This window comes from Phyllostomus discolor, chromosome 5 (genome assembly GCF_004126475.2).
Source record: "Phyllostomus discolor isolate MPI-MPIP mPhyDis1 chromosome 5, mPhyDis1.pri.v3, whole genome shotgun sequence".
Taxonomy (NCBI): Eukaryota; Metazoa; Chordata; class Mammalia; order Chiroptera; family Phyllostomidae; genus Phyllostomus; species Phyllostomus discolor.
In genome coordinates, this window is record NC_040907.2 from 142,461,236 (window position 1) to 142,479,510 (window position 18,275).

Below are 18,275 nucleotides of genomic sequence, written 5' to 3' on the forward strand. Positions count from 1 at the left end.
GTGTACGGAAGAACAAATATCCACAAATAATCAAGTCCTGAAAAACAAGAGCAAATGAGGAGTTCACCCTGCCATATAAGATACACTGAAAAGCTACAAATAATAAAAAATAACTTGGAGCCCTGGCTGGTGTAGCTCAGTGGATTGAGTCCCAGCTGCGAAACAAAGTGTCACAGGTTCCATTCCCAGCCAGGGTAACATGCCTGGGTTGCAGGCCATAACCCCCAGCAACTGCACATTGATGTTTCTATCTCCCTCCCTTCCCTCCCTAAAAATAAATAAATAGAATCTTAAAAAAAATAACTTGGCATATAAACAGATGTGACTGGAACAGAAGAGAGAACTCAAAAACAGACCCTCATGAAAATCTCAAAATCAGCGTGTCCAGTTTAATGTGAACAGAGTTTCAATTCGGGCTGAGAGTAAAGTTCTGGAGGCTGAGGGTTGTGATGGTTGCACAACAATGTGAATGTATTTAATTCCACTGAATTGTACCTTTTTAGAAATGTGTGTATTTTGCCATAATTTTTTTAAAAAGATTTTAAAAATCTGTACGTTCAGTGAAAGGAATCAGACATAAAAATGTACCATAGGGGATAGTTCCACTTATATAAAATTCTAGAAAATGCAAATGAATCTATAGTGGCAGAAAACAAAGCAGTGGTCACCTGAGAAGAATGGAAGGCAAAGAAGGACCGCAGGAAAGACTGAAGTGATGAAAACACTTCTATCTTGGTTAGGTGGTTTCACATGTATGTTAGTTACAGCTGTCAAAAGTCATCAAATTATACACTTTAAATGGATGTAGTTTGCCATGCATAAAGTAAAAAACCAGACCTATTGTGTGCACGTGGGAACCTGATATATGATAAAGGATATTCCACACAAAAAAAAATTATAAAAAGAATACACTGTTTAATAAATGATATGGGGAAAACTGGCTCACAAAATAGAAAGGAAAAAAAATTAAGCTGGATTTCTTCTTTACTCCATAAATGAAGATAAATCTCAAAGAGGTAAAACCTCTCATGGTGAAAGGGAGCAAGGAAAGTGATGGAACGAAATATAGAGCATCTTTGTAATCTTGGAGTAAGGAAAAACATCTTGAGACTCCTACAGTGCAACATAAGGTGAAAATTAATGGTTTGGGTTATATCAAAACCAAAAGTTTCTGACAAAGTTAACAGGCAGATGGCAGAATGGGATTTATATCTAGAATACGCAAGAAACACCTGCAAATCAATACATTAGAAAAACTGACTAAAGCTGGTCAAAGATACTGTAATAGCTAAAAATATATTAAAAGATGTTCAAATTCACTAATAAACTCACATTAAAATGAGATGCCACTTTACAGCCATCAAATATTAGTAAAATTGGAAAGATAATAACAACCAAGAGTGAGAATGTGGGGAATCAGAAACCCTCAAGCACTAATGTGGCAACCCAAGAATAATCTGGCAGTGTTTAGTAATGCTTGTACTCTTTTACATAACCATCCCACGCCTGTGTGCGCACCTGTAGAGGTTCTCAAACTTTCCCATGCATCAGCACCTCCCGGCTGACCATATTAAAATACAGATTGAGGGAGTCCGCCCCCAGGGTTTCTGATTTAGGAGATCCAGGTTGGGGCCTGAGAGTGAGCATTTCTAACAATTCCCCAGTAATGCTGTTGCTGATGCTGCTGAGTGTGAACCACTTTCAGAAACACTATCCTAGACACAGTCTCACAAGCATCATTAAGAGACTGTTAGAGGATGTTGATTACAGCTGTGCTCCCAGTAGCAGGAATGGAGGCAAGCTGAGTATCCGTCACTAGAGAAACATGTAAGAAAAACCACTGGCACACAGCAGACCAACCACACAACACAGCGGTCACAGCAATGCACTGGTCAGGTGTCCGAGCCATGACCCGCAGGCCATGGGCAGCCCAGAACAGCTGTGAATGTAGCCCAACACAAAATTGTAAATTTACTTAAAACATTATAAGATTTTTTTGTGATTACGTGTCGCAATGTATTTAATGTATGCCCAAGAAAACTTCTTCCAGTGTGGCCCAGAGACACCAAAAGTTTGGACACTCTGATAAACCTACACTATCACAGATCTCACAAATAAAATGTAGAATAAAAGTCTTCTGACTTTTATGAATGTCTGAAAATTTCCATAATAAGAAGTGTCGATGTTAAATTAAAAAGAAATCTATAGTATAGTACCATTTATGAAAATTGAAAACACCCACAAAATAATGTGACATCTTGAACAAAAATATAGATATACCCAAGAACATATCCAGCACAGGATTGGAGGCTCCTCTGGGGAGAGGGGAATAGCAGTGGGGGAAAAGGAGAAAAATAAAATAGAACAAGCAAGGAACATTGCACAGGGAGAGACTCTTATGCCAAAAACTGAGGAAAGTTAACCAACCCTCAGCACCAGAAGGTAAAGAGAGATAAGAACCACCAAAGCTAGCACAGAGGAAAGGCCTTCTGAAGACACGGCAAGAAGGTCTGCAAGCCAATGAGAGAGGTCTCAAGAGAAACCAACTCTACTGGCGCCTTGATCTTGGGAATCCAGATTCTGGAATTGTGGGAAAATTCATTTCTGTTGTTGGGGGGGTGGTGGACAAAACACCACACCAAAGCTTTCTCTAAATGTGTTTTGCAGGGAAGTGGGCAGATCAGCTTGCATGAGAAGGGAAGGCGGGATCTTTCTGAAATACAAGCTTGGGGTAATTTCGAGCCCCCAGAATCCAACGTGCTACTGAGCCCTGGACTTCTCCTCTTTGACATATTAGTATTTGTAAAGAAGCAGGGGTTCTTGGCTTTAGGCAAAAGGGATGTGTGTCTAACTCCGTGTCTGGGTCTCTTTTTCGGTGTGTCTGTAGATTTGTGTGTGTATGTGTGTGGCATGTTTATTTGTGGAGAGAAAGAGGACCTGGGAGGAGAGCAGAGCACTCCAGGGGAGGATGAGCCACGCTTGATCAGTCATTCGATTCCATTGTACTGACACCATAGGTCAGAGTCACAAAACTAAGCCAACTTCCTGTCCCCACTAGCCCTTCCCCTTTCCTTACCATCCCCTCACCCATATCCAACACTGCTTCCCAACTCCCACACCCAAAAGGGCTGATCCAAAATATGGTCCTCTGGTAATTACTTAGCTTATTAAAGTAACTAACTTCACAGCCCCAAGTCTTGGAATGTGATAGGAGATGATAAATGACGACCTATATTCCTGACCAAGAGCCTTGATCAGAAACTCCAAAATCCTTAAGACCAGGAATACCATACAGGTCTTCCAGAAGAGATTGCTAACTATAGCTACTATTCAAAAAAAGGCAGAGAAAAAGCCATCTTTACTGTCATGTCCCCATGAGGGCACATTGGTCAGAGGTTTTCTCAAGGGCCATCAAAGAGCGTACCATATAAAATGGTGAGAAAGTGTATGGGACACTCAGAAAACAAAAATCCCCACTGGTTGAATTTATGTGCGAAAACACAATGGATTCTGGCAGCAGCCTTAAGTAAGCAAGGCCATGCCAGGAAAGTATTAATATGTCTTTAGGGGAAGAAGAAATAGCTACACAACTAGAGGAAGGAGCACCGTACCTAAAGTGAAATAAAGGAAGAAAGAGCGGACCAAACACTTGCACTTCCCCAAAGGCTGGGGCGAGCACACCCTGTGCAAACAATCCTGAATTTTTATTCCCCAAACACTGAATTGTCTTTTCTACAGCAGCACTTGCCACTGGATGGCAAAGGTTTGGAAATTCCAGGGTTTTCCTGAAATGCTCTGTATAAAGTAAAGTTTTGTTAATAAAGTACATTTGATAGGCAGCTGGTATACTTTTTAGTTTAAAAAAACGCGTGACACCTATATTTAAGAATCCTTTGGATTTTCATGAGATACGTTAGCAAACCATGCCTATGTTTTTCCAGCTGAGGTGCAGGATCTATCACAATTTGAAAATTAGGGGGAAAATGTATAAAAGCGTTGAGTTTTCAAGCTAAAATTGAATGTTATGGTCAATCCTGGCAATTCTGATTTAAGAAAACATACAAGGTTATTTAAATGTCAAAACTGACAAGCTTCTGTTATGAAAACATCTTTAAATTACAGCGTAATAAGCATATATTGAGTATCTTCAAGTTAGGCACTGTGGAAGATGATGGGGTCCTCCAATGAAGACGACACTTGTGATAACTATGTCCCTCTAATGTTAGTTTAATACATCCCTTAGATTTTTTAAATGCCTCTGATATTTGAAATAACTGACAACCATCATGGAAGAGCTGCAGAAATACATCTCGCTATTTTACTAAAAATGTAAATTTCTAGTCTCTAAAGCAGAAAAAGAAGGAAAAGACAGTATCTCTGCTTTACATATTGCTATCATTTTCTGCAGAAAAACTAATGACTTCAACTGTGTATGGTGGCAGCTGCCGCCTCCCGGTCTCCAGCAAGTCACAGAACTGGAGAGCATCAAAAGCATGCTGTTGGGTTGGCCAAAAGTCCTTTTAGTTTTTTCCATAAAATAAAAGAACACATTTTTCATTTTCACCAAGTTTATTGATTTGGATATTTTGAGCATGTCGGCTATCTCCCACTATTGGTTTCCAGTGGGTAGAGGCCAGGGATGCTGCTAAACATCTTCCAAAGCATAAGACAACCCCACAGCAAACAATTATTTGGTCAAAATGTCAATAGTGCTGAGAAACTTCACAAACCACTTTTGACACATTTGATCAGTCACAGCACCTTCTCCATACACTGCACAAATCTTCTTTTGCATTTCAGTTATGTTTTTACCTTTCTTGAAATAATAAAGTATAATATGCCAAAAATGTTGTATATTTTATTCAATCTTTAATATTAAAATGGCTACACAAAAATTCACCAGTTTTGATAAGTTTTTTTAATGCACACTGATATGACAGCTGTCACAATAAGACCTAACAAAATTGTTCTGAATGAAGTTAAAGACAACTAAGAGCTACTAGAGCCGTCTTAAGAAAAAAAAAATGAATTTTTTTGTCCAACTCAATACATAGTTGAAGAGAAGCAGTAAAGAAACCCAAAAGACCAGGGCTTCCAGACCTAAACAGAAAGCAAGATACAGAAAGTGAGCTGCGATAGGCAGAAGGCAGCTAGCTTTTGGAGGTTCCCCTAAAGCTGGCGCCTCCAACAGCGGGCACAAGCTGCTGCCACAGGCTTGCTAGCTTGCTTGGACAAGGCATGGCTTCAGAGCTGGAAGGCTGCCACCTGCTGAATCACCAAACATCCCTGGGCTTCCCTTGGAGCACTGACCAGGCAGGGCCCCATCCCCCGCCTAGCTTCTCCTGTGGACATCTTACACCCCAACCAATGAAACGCCCTTCTGTACAAGCCAAAACAGCCGCCAACCCCATTAAGTCTGTGCTGCCCTAGGCAACTCCCATCTCATTGCTACGTCACCAGCCCACTCCTCTCTTTCTGCCCACTCAGTCCCCCCAGAATGTTCAAGCCCCAGAGCCAGGAAGCGTGGGGAGTTCACAGCACATCATGACAGGCACTTAACACTTCCATATCCAGGCAGCCAACCAGAAACACCCCCAAGTCTGAAAACAAAATAACCTGTGCAAACAGCTTTAAAGGTCCAGAAAGGTAAATGTCAAGAGAACTAAAATAGTAGGCAGGCCCCATAACAGAAAATAAACTTCCCTTTCAGAGCGCAGCCTTCACTCTTGGTTTCATAAGCGTGTACAGCTTAAGTCTGTACTGCTTGAAGGTTAAAAGAAACATCTGAGAAGCACCTGCGTGGATGCTCTTCACTCCCTCCAGCATGTCAACCCTTGTCCCGATTTCTACTCGCGACTCCCAAGAGAGAAACAAGCGTTAACCAGAACGCGCCAGGCTGAATCCGTTAGCTGGACCAGGACACCTAGTCCGCCCACCAGAAGCTGCAAACCCTAACCTGGGTTAAGACGGTGGGAGACACAGCCGCTGCTGTAGCTGCGCTGCCCCTGACAAGCGCCTCAGAATCACGGAGACCCCCTCACTCAAGGGGACAGCCACATCCCGGAGAGACTGTCAAGTTTCAGGGTGGGCCCATGCTCCTCCAGGCCTTACCCCTAAACACCCTCCTCCAGCAGGGGCAGCCCAGCGGTATTTCAGAGCCTCCTCCTACCTAGAGGCTGTTTTTCGTTCTGCCGAGGGGAGCTTGCTCCTAAGCGAATGAGGTCCAAGCTGCTATGTTGTAGGGGGCCACGGAGGCGGGGAGTGATTGGAAGGATCCCGACACCCTGGGCGCCTGCCCGGCTGCGATCTGGCCCAAAGGTACCAACTGTCACGCCGCCGCCCGGGGTGTGGGGGTGGGGCCGTGATTTAGGGTCGGTCCCTGTGGGTCTCAGGACCCTGGCTGGGCCACTGCCCGAAGGAGACCAGTCTCCCATTTCTTTGGCCCCACCACCGTCCGCTCGCCAGGATCGGACATTTGGCAGTCTTCCTGCTCGCACGCATCACCTCTGTAAAGGTGCCCACTGACGCCCCCACCTTCCTCCCCGCCCCAACTTGGTCCGGGAGCCCCTCAGGCGGCCCACCCCCTCCAATCCCCCGAGCTCGGCAGACCGACAGCCCCCAGAGCCTGTCTTCTGCGCCTACCCCCTGGAGCGGCGGCGCGGGGGGAGAACCCGCCAGGTACGCGCGCGGCGCGGCGCTGCACGGGTTATGCTCACGCCCCCTATCCCCCCCCCCCCGCACTCCCCTCCGAGGAGTCAAGCCAGGCCCGTAAGGCGGGTGTCCGATCGGCCCTCCGAGATCGGCTTTCTCCCCACGCCCCACGACTCACTAGCACCGGAGTCGCGGCAGCCGCCGGAATTCCGCTGGCCAAGCCCCCCGCCGCGGGATGAAAGCCGGAGCAGGGCACTGTCGGGGTTCTGCACCCTGATCCCGCTCTCTGGCCGGTTCGCCGGGAGCAAGCGGAAAGCAGCCTTCCCTGGCCCTTCCCGCTCCCGTCCGTGCCCGCTGTCGCCGCCGCCCCTGCCTCTGCCTCCCCGGCGCGAACGCTTCCGACTTTGCCACCCTGAGCCTCCCGGGCCGCGGAGCATGCCCAGTCCGCTACCGGAGGCTGCCCGGGTTCCCGCGAGACACAAATCCGCAACTCCGGGTGTTCACGACGGCCGGGAGGGCGGGGCGAGCGGGCGGGGCCGGGGGACGGGGTATTCATCTCCGGACCGAGGGAAACCCGGGCCAGGCTGCGTCTGGGGGAGCAGCTGGGGCTTGGCTCCTTTGTTTTACTTTTAATTAGAAGCTCGGAGAGCGAGCGTTTTTCCCAACGACGAGAAAGTCACCGCTTGCACAATTGTGGGGGGCCGTTTATTGAAGCCAGGAGGAAGCCCATTTTATGGTCACAAGAGGTATACCACTTGAGGCAGAGCCAGAGCTTAACAGCTAGAGCTGGTCAGAACAGCTAACGCAAACTCGACCTTCTGGAGTCTGGACTCTGGGGCACAAGTTTGCGAGCTATCCGAGGAGTCTCTCCACCCAGCCTAAGAACTGCGACACTTGTTATTAACTCCTCATTGAATGTGTATTAAAAAGGGGGCGGGCCTAGAACGCTACAGACCATTTTCAAATTTCTATTAACAGACGCGCTTTCCAAAAGCTATAAAACCGCCTCCCGGGTCAACCCCGCAAAACCACTCAAGTCTGAGACGGCAGGACCAACAACCCTCTGCGAAGGCGATTCTGGGCGCCTCCGGGCCGCCCCGCCCCGTCCTGGCCCCACCTCCCACCAGCCCCTCAGAGTTGCGGAGAAAACCTGGAGAGCGATTAGCTTGGACTGAAACACTGCGCATGCCCAATAGCAGGATCTGGTGGAGGTTGCCTAAAGGAAGGTTTTCTTCGAAGGACCCCCGTGCCCAGGTTGGGGACAAACAACGGAGACAGGTGGCGTTGCGCCGTGGCGCCCTTTCTCCTGGTCCGCCTGCGCGACACCCCTTTAGCGGAAAGACTGAGGGGGCTGCGCCTCGCGCGGTGTCAAAGACTCAACTAGCGGGGCTGGGGGAGGGGGTGCGCACGGCGGTATCGCCGCGACACGTGACTGTCCGCGGTGCTTCGGGCAGCCATCTTCCGTCCGGCCAGCGGGCAGCGGGCGAGCGGAGCGGACGCCGGAGCCCACGGGTTTGGGGCAGGGCGCCCTTCTCCCCGGCACGCCTTCCTGCAGGGTTCAAGGCTCCCAGTTGCGGCACCTGCCTCGTCTGCCCAAGGCGGCGGAATCGTTGCCTTGGCCCTAGGTTTTCCTGCAGGGCGGAGGAGCAAACTAATGACTATGAAATGCATAGGATAGACTTCGAGGGCTGATGATCTCTGCTTTCCCCAGAGGTTAAAGTTGGAGAAAGGGCCTCCTTTCCCTAAGGTAGTGACACCCTTGCTCCAACTAACTTCTTGTTCTAACCCATTCCCTGCAGAGGAGATGTGATGTGTTGGCAGAAACATCTGGACAGATTCTGTTGCTCTTCCGTGCATGCAGTATCCCACAGTCCCTTCTGGGGGACAACTTGGATGATGATAGTTAGAGTGAATATTTATGGAGCTCCTGCCACATAGCACTTGGGGTTCCTGTGATCTTAGGCCCAGCCTTGTCACCATCATAAAAGAATTTGTCAGAATTGCAAAATTCTAGACCTAAGGGTCGGATCCTGCAGTCCAATGAACAAGCCCTCCAGGTGGTTCTCTTAGACATTTTATTTCTCGATTCCAACTGAATCTCAGGTCAACCTACTTTACAAATGCAGCATTGAAATTTTACATAGCTGACCCTGCAACAGGGGTGTTGAACTCGTTTTAACATGGGGCCACATCAGCCTCCTGGATGCCTTCAAAGGGCGAATGTAATTTTAGGACTGTATAAACGCAACTATTCAACTGTTAAGGGAGAGTTCCGAGCTGCCACCAGGTAGAAGCCAGGTAGAAACAAGGGGCAGGGCAGATAAAACAATGTGGAGGGCAGGATTCATCCCACTGGCCTTGTGTTTCCACCTGTAATCTAACCTAATTGCACTTGTAGCCTCTCCCAGGAATGTAACTTTTAACCACTTAATCTGGAATCACCTGATCCACACAAGTGAGGTAATCTGATTGATAGACCCCAATTCTTCCCCCAAAGAAAAGTGACCTTGCCTGAAAGAATATACTTCTTGTTAGAAATTTGCTTCTCTTGCCCCACTTCTGCCTTTAAAAGCCTTCCATTTTTAATTTAATCTTTATTGTATTTCTTCCATGACCATTTTGTCCTCTTCTATGTCCTTTTCCCCAGCAATCACCACTCTGTTGCCGTTGTCCATGAGTCCTTTTTTCTTTTTCCTCAATCCCTCCACCCCCTAGCTTCCCCCCCAACACTGACTACCTGTCATCTGCTCTCCATCTATGAATCTATTCCCATTTTCCTTGTTTAGTCTGTTCATTAGATTTCACATATGAGTGAAATCATACGGTATTTGTCTTTCTCTGACTAGCTTTTTTCACTTAGCATAGTGTTCTTCAGGTCCATTCGTGCTATCGCAAAGGGTGAGATTTTTTTTTTATGGCTGAGCACTATTCCATTGTGTAAATGTCCCATAGTTGTTCTATCCACTTATCTACTGATGGACACTTTGTACAGCTCCTCAGAAATCTTTTCTGTTTGATAGGTGGGATGCTGCCCAATTCATGAATCTTTGAATAAAGCCAATTTGACCTTTAAATTCACTCAGTAGAATTTTGTTTTTTAACAGATTTAGTGGCAGTGGTGGGATCCAAAGCAAATTTCTGACAGCATTTGGGGACAAGAAACACAGCCATAGCACCAGCAAACCCCTTTTGAGTTACCTGTGTTTTCATATCCAAGGGCCATGGATAAATTCCTCTTTGTTCCAAGCTCTGTTGTCTTTGCATGAGCTTGCAATCTAATTGGCTTTTCAATACAAGGCAAGTCAGCTTGAGCTGACAGATGGTTCTGCTGTTTCTGCCCAGAGCCCAAACTTTATTTCAGACCACAATTCTCATTTATTTGGTGGAAAATTCCAGCCATTGATTTTGTCCCAGTGGTACCACACGGGGACTGTTATTGGCAGTTTTCAGTTCCTTATTTATTTGGAGCCCCTAGTCTGTAGTCCCCACTTGTTAAGATTGGGTGGTTCAATTTTTTTTCCCCGGTGCAGGAATCCACATTATGAATATCTGATACTCACAGAAGCATCTCTTGACCAGGACATGGTAACATCTCTTGGTTACTGCTGTTATGTTAAGGTGCAGGTATTTGTCTTATTTTGTCTGGGTAAGGCTATTATTGCTAATGGAAATCTCAAAAGCAGTTGCAAAATTGGTAGACACAGGTCAAGCATTCAGGAGCTGTTACAGTACTTGTCTCCAAACTCAAAGACTCCTATGTTAGGATAAGTTGGTCATGGAACAGATTAGAATGCCACTAGGTCACCTGCCAACCTGAGGGAAATGTCCATGTAATGAGGTGTACTATAAAACACCACACAGTATCCAACTCAAAGGCACATCCCCCATAGTTACTAGTTTGGCTCCAAAAAACCCAAAGCCTAAATAAACAAAAAAATAAATAAAATTGGATCTTTAAAATCCAAGGAGTTAAGCACACCATCTTCTGACACACCTGCTTCTTTTATGTCTAAAAAGACATAAAAGTCCTGGAAGCTATAAATAGCTACAAAAATGGCAAAATCTACAATTATGATAGCCATTACAAGGAACATTCTAATTACATAAGATGATTTAAGAAGTACTCTTAAAACAAGGGCTTGCAAATTAAACAGAATGGCATACCTATTTTAATTGATATGTGAAGGCTTCAAAATTCCAAAGTAACTTCATTGACAAATGTTTTGTAAAAGGCTAATGAAAAATTAATATATGAGATAACCTAAAGCAAAAAGACTATAAGACTGACATAACTCCAATTGCTCCCCTCTGTCCTTCTAGTAATTCTCTGTATGAATTTCCTTTTCACTCCGAAAAGATTATCGGTCAGTTACTTTTTAAAATTAGAACTGAGACTACAGGCGATCAACCCTCTTTAGGTATCTCACACCTTGGTCAAAAGATGAACTAAGGACCATAGTTAAACGTTTTTTCCAAACTCAGGGAGTATCCTCAAACATTTTTGTAAATGGGTTATTTCCTGAGATTAATGGATTGCTAAAAAGGAAGGATACAGGATGAAGTCACCATTCTGACTGAACTCAGACCATAGCTGAGCACTTTGAAAAGACTTTGTTTAAGAGTAAACTAAAGTCTCAAGACTTGAGAACAAAGTCTTTTCAAAGTCTACCTGTAACCACACACAGGTCCGGCTGCCTGCCCCAACAAAAGCGAAACTTGTGAGAGAGGTGCTGGTGAGAAGGAAATTGGTTTATTCAGATGCCAGCAATCTGAGAAGGTGGAAGACTCTTGTCTTAACACCCGTCGCAATGGCTCAGTGCAGGCAGAGGTTTTTATGAGTAGGGAGAGGGAAAGCAGAACAAAGAGTTCAAGGGAAGAGGGCTGAAAAGTTCTCTATGTGCAGACTAGCACAGTCCATTCTGATAAGGACCTTGAAACTGATCAAGCAGATCAGCTGGTGTTTATCATCCTTGTTTTTGTCATCCTGGTTGAAGGTCAGCAAATCTTCCAGAGCTGGGATAACTGAAGGTCAGAGTCTATATCTTTTGGAGTTAATTTCTAGGATTCTTATACAAACATGCTGTTTATCTATAAGCTCCCTATTAGTCAAAGTCAGCATTTACAAAAACAATGTCAAAAGAATGCCAGGGAGGGTTACAATTCCCCACTGTTAACATACCAAGTTAATTGCCTTACAGAGAACCCCCATATCTACCCACAAAGGAGGGCCCTCATATTGGCAGAGTTGAGGAGATTCTGAGGGATTTTCTGGTAAACTACATTATTCTCTGAAACGCTAAGGGGAAACTAAAACTAAAATTTATGAAAAGCCCTGCCAAATTCTGGGAGCTACAGGAGCTATACACCCTCTACTTTTGACCCCACTCAGAGCCTGCAGATGAGATCCTAGGAAAAGTGGCAAAAGCCAACTAAATGTGAGAATTCTTACCAGAGTAATCTCTCCCAAATGTCTGTAGTACCCAATAAAGAGAGGGGGAAATAAAATGTCTTTTGCATCCTCTTTGAGATATACCTTTTGAATACAAGAGGTTGTTCAATGCCACCTCAAATACTGCTTGTTCTGGCTGAAACCTAACAATATTTTAAAAGATTTAGTAACTTGATGATCAGAAATTTGCCCAAATTGGAAGCTGATATTCAGAGCCTAATGGGAAATTTTTTAGGCCTCCTCTCCTACGCTAAATGTATTTAGGAGGGAAGAAAAACCTTCTAAACCCCATGTACAAGGATTTATGAGTGGATGAACCTATGATGTCACTTAGGTTGCAACTCAACTATTGGAGGAATAAAAAAATTGCCCCTATCTTACAAATCTTTACAAAACCAAAAATGTGGCTCTGGACACAAAGTCCACCTATTCCTTTTGCCAATCCCCAAACTGCCCCATTTACCTCAAAAGGCTTGCAAGTACTGTAAAATTTCCAAACTTAGGAAACCAAAACCCTTCTTGAAGTAAGTTGTATTCTTTCCCCCTGTGCCTTTCAGATTTGGGTGTTCTGCAAACTTCAGGGAAGTAATTCTTATTAGAAGAAGAAAAAAGTGGGAGAGGTCATTTGAAATCTGGATGGATAAAGGATCATGTGTCTTCTGCAAAAATATTAGTACAATGCTTTAGCCATAAAAACAAGTAAAATTAATTTAGGTAGGTTTACAATTTAGCTAGGTTTTCACGTAGGACTACGTGAAACATAGGTTTTTCCCTTATATTATCATTTATTAATACTGTATTATTTATTTGTATTACAACCGTTAATCTACTTTTGCCCACCCCTGTATTCCAACTGCTGAAACAAAATTTGGATCCAACTGTTCCTTTATAAATTAGTGAGTTTTACATTATTAGACAAATTTTAGAATGAAAGCAATAAGATTTCTGTTTGCTTTCTGTTCATCTGTTCATCTTTTTTTTTGCATATATGTATGTTGTAAATGTATACTATTTTTCTACCTCCAGACAGTATTGCCAAAATTAACATGTAAAAGAGCTTATTCAATTAGATTAACAATTTTAAAATTAAGTGCTTACATAAATTAAACTCTCAGAACTATAATAGAAACTAAGTCAATGTTTTTCAAGTTCACATGACCTAAAATATCTTTAGGAAATAAAAGCTAGTTTAAGTTTGTTGGTTTAAATAAAACAGGTATGTCTTCAGAGTTATTGGCATTAAAAATAATGCATATGTACAAAATATTCATTCTACCTGGGTTTATGAAAAGTCCAGTAAGTTTATATTATCTCTGTTGTAAAGTCTGTCAGTAAGAAAAATAGCTTGAGATGATGGCTGACCTTGTCTACTATCTCATGAAGTTTTTGTGGCTAGTCGAAACATAATTGTTAGGAACAAGTAAATTAAATAGATGTAAGTGGGACAAGAGGTTTTTAGGTGTTTTCATGTAATTTCCCTAAATCTTTTGGTTAACCGGACATTCACTGAATATCTAGATTTTTTTTAAGATTTTATTTATTTTTTCCTAGAGAGGGAAGAGTGGGAGAGAGAGAGAGAGAAACATCAATGAGCGGTTGCTGGGGGCCATGGCCTGCAACCAGGGCATGTACCCTGGCTGGGAATCGAACCTGTGACACTTTGGTTTTCAGCCCACGCTCAATCCACTGAACTATGCCAGCCAGGGTGAATATCTAGATTATTTTTAAGTAAGATAAAATACTGAAACATTAACTACTGAATAGGTTTATCTAATTTTAGACTCTTATTGCTTTTGAGAAGAGAAAGGGGGGGGAGAAAGAGAGAAATGTTCATTTGTTTTTCCACTTATGTATGCATTCATTGGTTGATCCTTTTATCTGTCCTGAGGGACCAAACCCGCAACCTTAGCATATTACACTTTTGACTTTGTATTGCCAAGAAATTTAAGATATTCAGGTTTGTTAGTAAACACATTTTGTGCCACATTGAAACATTTACTGTGAAAAAGTCGTATGTCTCTAAAAAACATATGTTTTAAAATTTGTCTATTAAGTGAATGAGTTTTAATATCAAAAGTAAGTTGGTACAAATTTGGAATTTGGTTTTCTCCCTGTTAAAAGGACAGAGTTTTCTCAGACTGTTGGTCTGCTCTTGATTAAAAGTTGTAAAACATTTCTATTTACCTTTGAAAGTAATCTGTCAAAAAAAATGAAGATTCTGTGTTTTGTCACAATAATTTGTGGTGTTTATCAGGTCTTTAATTATTTAAGAAAGATGGAATCTTCTCTGTAAAAAATTAAGGTTTCTTTAACAATTACTTAACTTTTTGTATTTGTCTGCAAGGTCTTTGTCATTGTGGTTAAATATATAACTAAGTACTATTTCACAGTGACCTATGATCCTATATGACCAAGTATTTTTAAACCTTTTGACATGTTCAACAAACTTCCCAAAATCAAATTATAAATAAAGTTTTTATGACCTCAAACTAACTTTGAGATGTTCCAGGAGTGCTCTGGAACATCTCAAAAGATTTTTTTTCTCCTTATAAAAAGAGAGATGTTAAGCTAATTAGGCTTATTTGATATGTTGAATTACATTGGAAACATTGTCATATAAGAAGTAATACTAAGCCTTCCTTATGTTGTATTTATATAGATATATGTTATAAGTGTTCCAGAAATTGTATGAAATTCCTAAAGTCTGATATGTCCTGGTATAAGGTTGTCATCATAATTCTAGTTCTTATTTTTAAATGTTTTGTGTTACAGAAATAACCAAATTTTCTTGTCAATTCCATTATAATGAATTCTCATGTCTTGAGCAATGAGCATCTTTAAGTCTTTTTGAGGCAATTATTGTTTTACTCTGATGCTTTTATAAAAGTGTTCCTGCAAAAGTGCTTCATATTCAAGGGGATTCATTGGGATAATTTTGATAAGTAAAGGTTTCTGATAACTTTCAGATCATAACATTTAACTGGATAAGAATTTTTGGGAACTAGTGGAAAAACTGGATTTAAGCAGAAAAAGAATCAATAAGATGGAACTAAATTAACTGAAAATGATTATAATTTTTAGGACTCTATGTTTGGAACATTGCTGGTTCTTGAATGGGGTTTTTTTCCTATTTGAGGAAACATTTTCTCTTAAACTACACCTGCCTTACAACAATTTGAAAAAAGTTTACCTTTGTAAACACAGACAAAACATTTACCTTTGCTCCCTACCTGATCCCTCCAGAATTTAGAAACTCTTAAGTATTCTGTTCATGGTGATATAGTTATTTGCATAAGTTTAACAAGAATCTGTTCTTGTTGTAACAGGATACAATTCAAAATATTTGCTTTATTACAGAGGTTTTGACTGGACTGTCATATTTGAGAGAGATCTGTGTAAACTCAGGTACGACTAGGCAGTTTGAAGGAACTAAGGTGATTTCATGGAGTCAATAAAGCCCCTTGAAAAAATCAGCCTGGTATCTTGTTTACAGGTTATAGCAAAACCATCTTTAAAAAGCTTATGTAGTCACTCTTGCTGCACTTATGTAAATAATCAGACCAAGTTTAATGAAAACCAATTACCATCTTTTCCCGTGTATAATGCACACCCACGTTTTTGGCCCAAACTTTCAGGAAACAAATCTTTCATTTTAACTTTTTAATTCAATTATTTATTTATATTTAGATTATTGTTTTTTATTATAAAGAAATTTTAGAATTTATTTTTGTACAGAGTATGGTACAAGAAATTTTATGTAACAAATAATTACAAAACACAAGAACGGATACAAGGTACTTCAGGTACTACCCATGTAAAATATGCATCCTTATTTTCCCCTCAAAAATTTGGGCAAAAAGTGCACATTATACATGGCAAAATACGGTATTTTTCTGTAATTACCTTTGAAAAAATGAAGGTAGTCATAGAGAGAAATACTATCTTTACACCTTTGTAGGTTTTAGATTCTGCTTCTATTAATTGTCTTTGAGGTTTTGTTATATACCTATAAAATGGCCTGTATCCTGAATTACTCTAGTTTCCTCAAATATCTGCCTACAAATCTCTAATTAATATATCTAATTTTCTCCCAGCCTTCTGGTTTGGAAGCATGAAGAACAAAGACTGTGCTTGAATCTCCTTGGAAGAGACAGGATGACACCAGATCCTTCTCATTACCTAAATGGCAGCCAGATTTCAGGGACTTCAACCTCACATATACATCTCAGTTGGAGAAGGCTCCCCCTGATGTCTGGTCTGTTACAAACACCAGAGACTTCCAAATCTAATTGACTAAGGAGAGAAATAACTGACATAAAGACAGACTGCTTCCTCCCAAGACACCAGATCAAGACTCCCTACTTTAACTAAACATTAAACCCTTTCTTCTTCCCTTTCTTTCTTACTTTGACATTGGCTTGGAAAGATAATGCCATCATTCACATCTCCCACATCATTGCTAAGGGGCGTCACTTTTCGAACTTATAGATTTGTCATCAACAATTCTGATCTGTCCATTAACAGTGCCACCTAAGCAGGAGTGGTTTGTGCACCAACAAGATTTATCTGTCTGTGGTGGTTATTATTCTCATTGGGCCTACAAATGCTTAGATAGCCGGTGCGTAACCAGTCAATACCTCTTAGGGTATCTAACTGTGCTCCTCACTATCCACAGACAGAGATACCTCATTGCTCAATGCACCCAAATTTACCTTGTTGGGTTAGAAAGTTACTACCAGGAGGCATTTATGATTCAGGATTCACTTCCTGTTGGCAAAGCCCTACTAAATATAAGTGTAAATGAAGCTATGATTGGGAACCTCTCCTTAACTCTTGAAAGTATTACAGAATTCACTGCTAAGGCAGTACTTGCTTCAGAAAAATTCTTAAACTCTGGCTATCGTTGATCTTGATTATCTAGAATAGTCCTTGATTATCTTTTAGCTGAGCAAGAAGTTGTGCTGTGGCCAACACTACCTGCTACACCTGGATTAACATATCTGGGGAAGTTGAAACTCAATTATATAAAACCACTGAGCAAACCACTTGCCTTTAAAAGGTGGCTCTGTGCCCTGACTGGTGTAGCTCAGTGGATGAGGTATTGTTCCACAAACTGAAAGGTTGCCAGTTCAATTCCTGGTCAGGGCACATGCCTGGGTTGTGGGCCAGGTGCCCAGTGGGGGTTGTGCAAAAGACAACTGATTGATGTTTCCTTCCCTCTCTTTCTTCCCCTTCCCCCAACTCAAAAATAAATAAATAAAATCTTTTTTAAACGGTAGCTCTGCAACAGGATCTTTCTTTGACTTACTTGATTTTGATTAGTTTGGGTCTCAGAGACCATCGCTCCAAAGTGAACTTGAGAAATTAGAAATTTTCCTACTTATAGTAATCATAGTAATCTCTCTAGAACACTATATTCTCTCAAAAGCTTTAAAGGTTTGTTCAGAGCCACTACACACCAAGCAAATGATCTTCCTAAAACTGAAATGTCAGAAATGAAATGAAGAGAATGACCAAACTAAAATTGCAAATCTGAAGTCGTGGTTTGTGAATACCAAGGAGATTAAGACCACACAAAGGATCAATAAAAGCTTTAAAAACAACAGAGCTGTAGCTAAGTGTGGCAGTAATGCCTTAAAATTTGATAGCATGTCTCAGTTAAGAGCCGGAACAAAAGGGAGAAATTGTTAAAGAAAATAAACAACAGGCCCCAAATGGAGTCACGTGTGCTAAGGCCCATATCAGCAAACCAAGGCTTGGTATCTAACCTAGTTGCAATTTCCCTTTCCCAGTAATGTAACCTTTTTAAAAAGATTTTATTTATTTATTTTTAGAGAGGGGAAAGAAGGGAGAAAGAGAAGGAGAGACATTGATCAGTTGCCTCTCCTCTGGGGACTGAACCCACAACCCAGACATGTGCCCTGACTGGGAATTGAACTGGCAGCTAGTAATGTAACCTTTAACCAGTCAATTTGCAATTACCTGATTAGTACTAGTGAGGTAATTTGTATGATAGACCCTTTTCCCTCCCCCAAAGGAAACAATCCACTTTTTGTTAGAAGCTTTCTTTTCTCACCAGTTTTTTCCTATAAAAGCCTTACATTTTGTACATTGCCTCATAGTTCCTTTATGTTTGCTAGATGATATACCGCCACAATCGTGAATTGTTGAATAA

The 18,275-nt window shown here is 41.9% G+C and overlaps 2 protein-coding genes across 2 annotated transcripts in view; one reads left to right on the top strand and one right to left on the bottom strand.

Moving 5' to 3' along the window:
- SGMS1 (sphingomyelin synthase 1) overlaps positions 1 to 7,079 on the bottom strand; it is a 286,000-nt gene extending 278,921 nt beyond the window's left edge. The window contains exon 1 of the mRNA XM_028511456.2: positions 6,830 to 7,079. The gene's annotated coding sequence lies outside the window, so the exon portion shown is untranslated. The remainder of the gene's footprint in view (positions 1 to 6,829) is intronic.
- Positions 6,077 to 9,292, top strand: LOC118500846. The gene is made up of 2 exons (XM_036026948.1): positions 6,077 to 6,318; positions 7,630 to 9,292. The coding sequence occupies exons 1-2, from the start codon at positions 6,217 to 6,219 to the stop codon at positions 8,341 to 8,343; spliced, it is 816 nt and encodes a 271-aa protein (XP_035882841.1). The 5' UTR covers positions 6,077 to 6,216; the 3' UTR covers positions 8,344 to 9,292.
- Positions 9,293 to 18,275: the final 8,983 nt, after the last annotated feature.

Coding starts and splice junctions, on each gene's coding strand:
- LOC118500846 (XM_036026948.1), top strand. CDS start 6,217: ATGAGGTCCAAGCTGCTATGTTGTAGGGGGCCACGGAGGCGGGGAGTG. Junction 6,319..7,629: donor GGCTGCGATCTGGCCCAAAG/GTACCAACTGTC, acceptor TTCTATTAACAG/ACGCGCTTTCCAAAAGCTAT.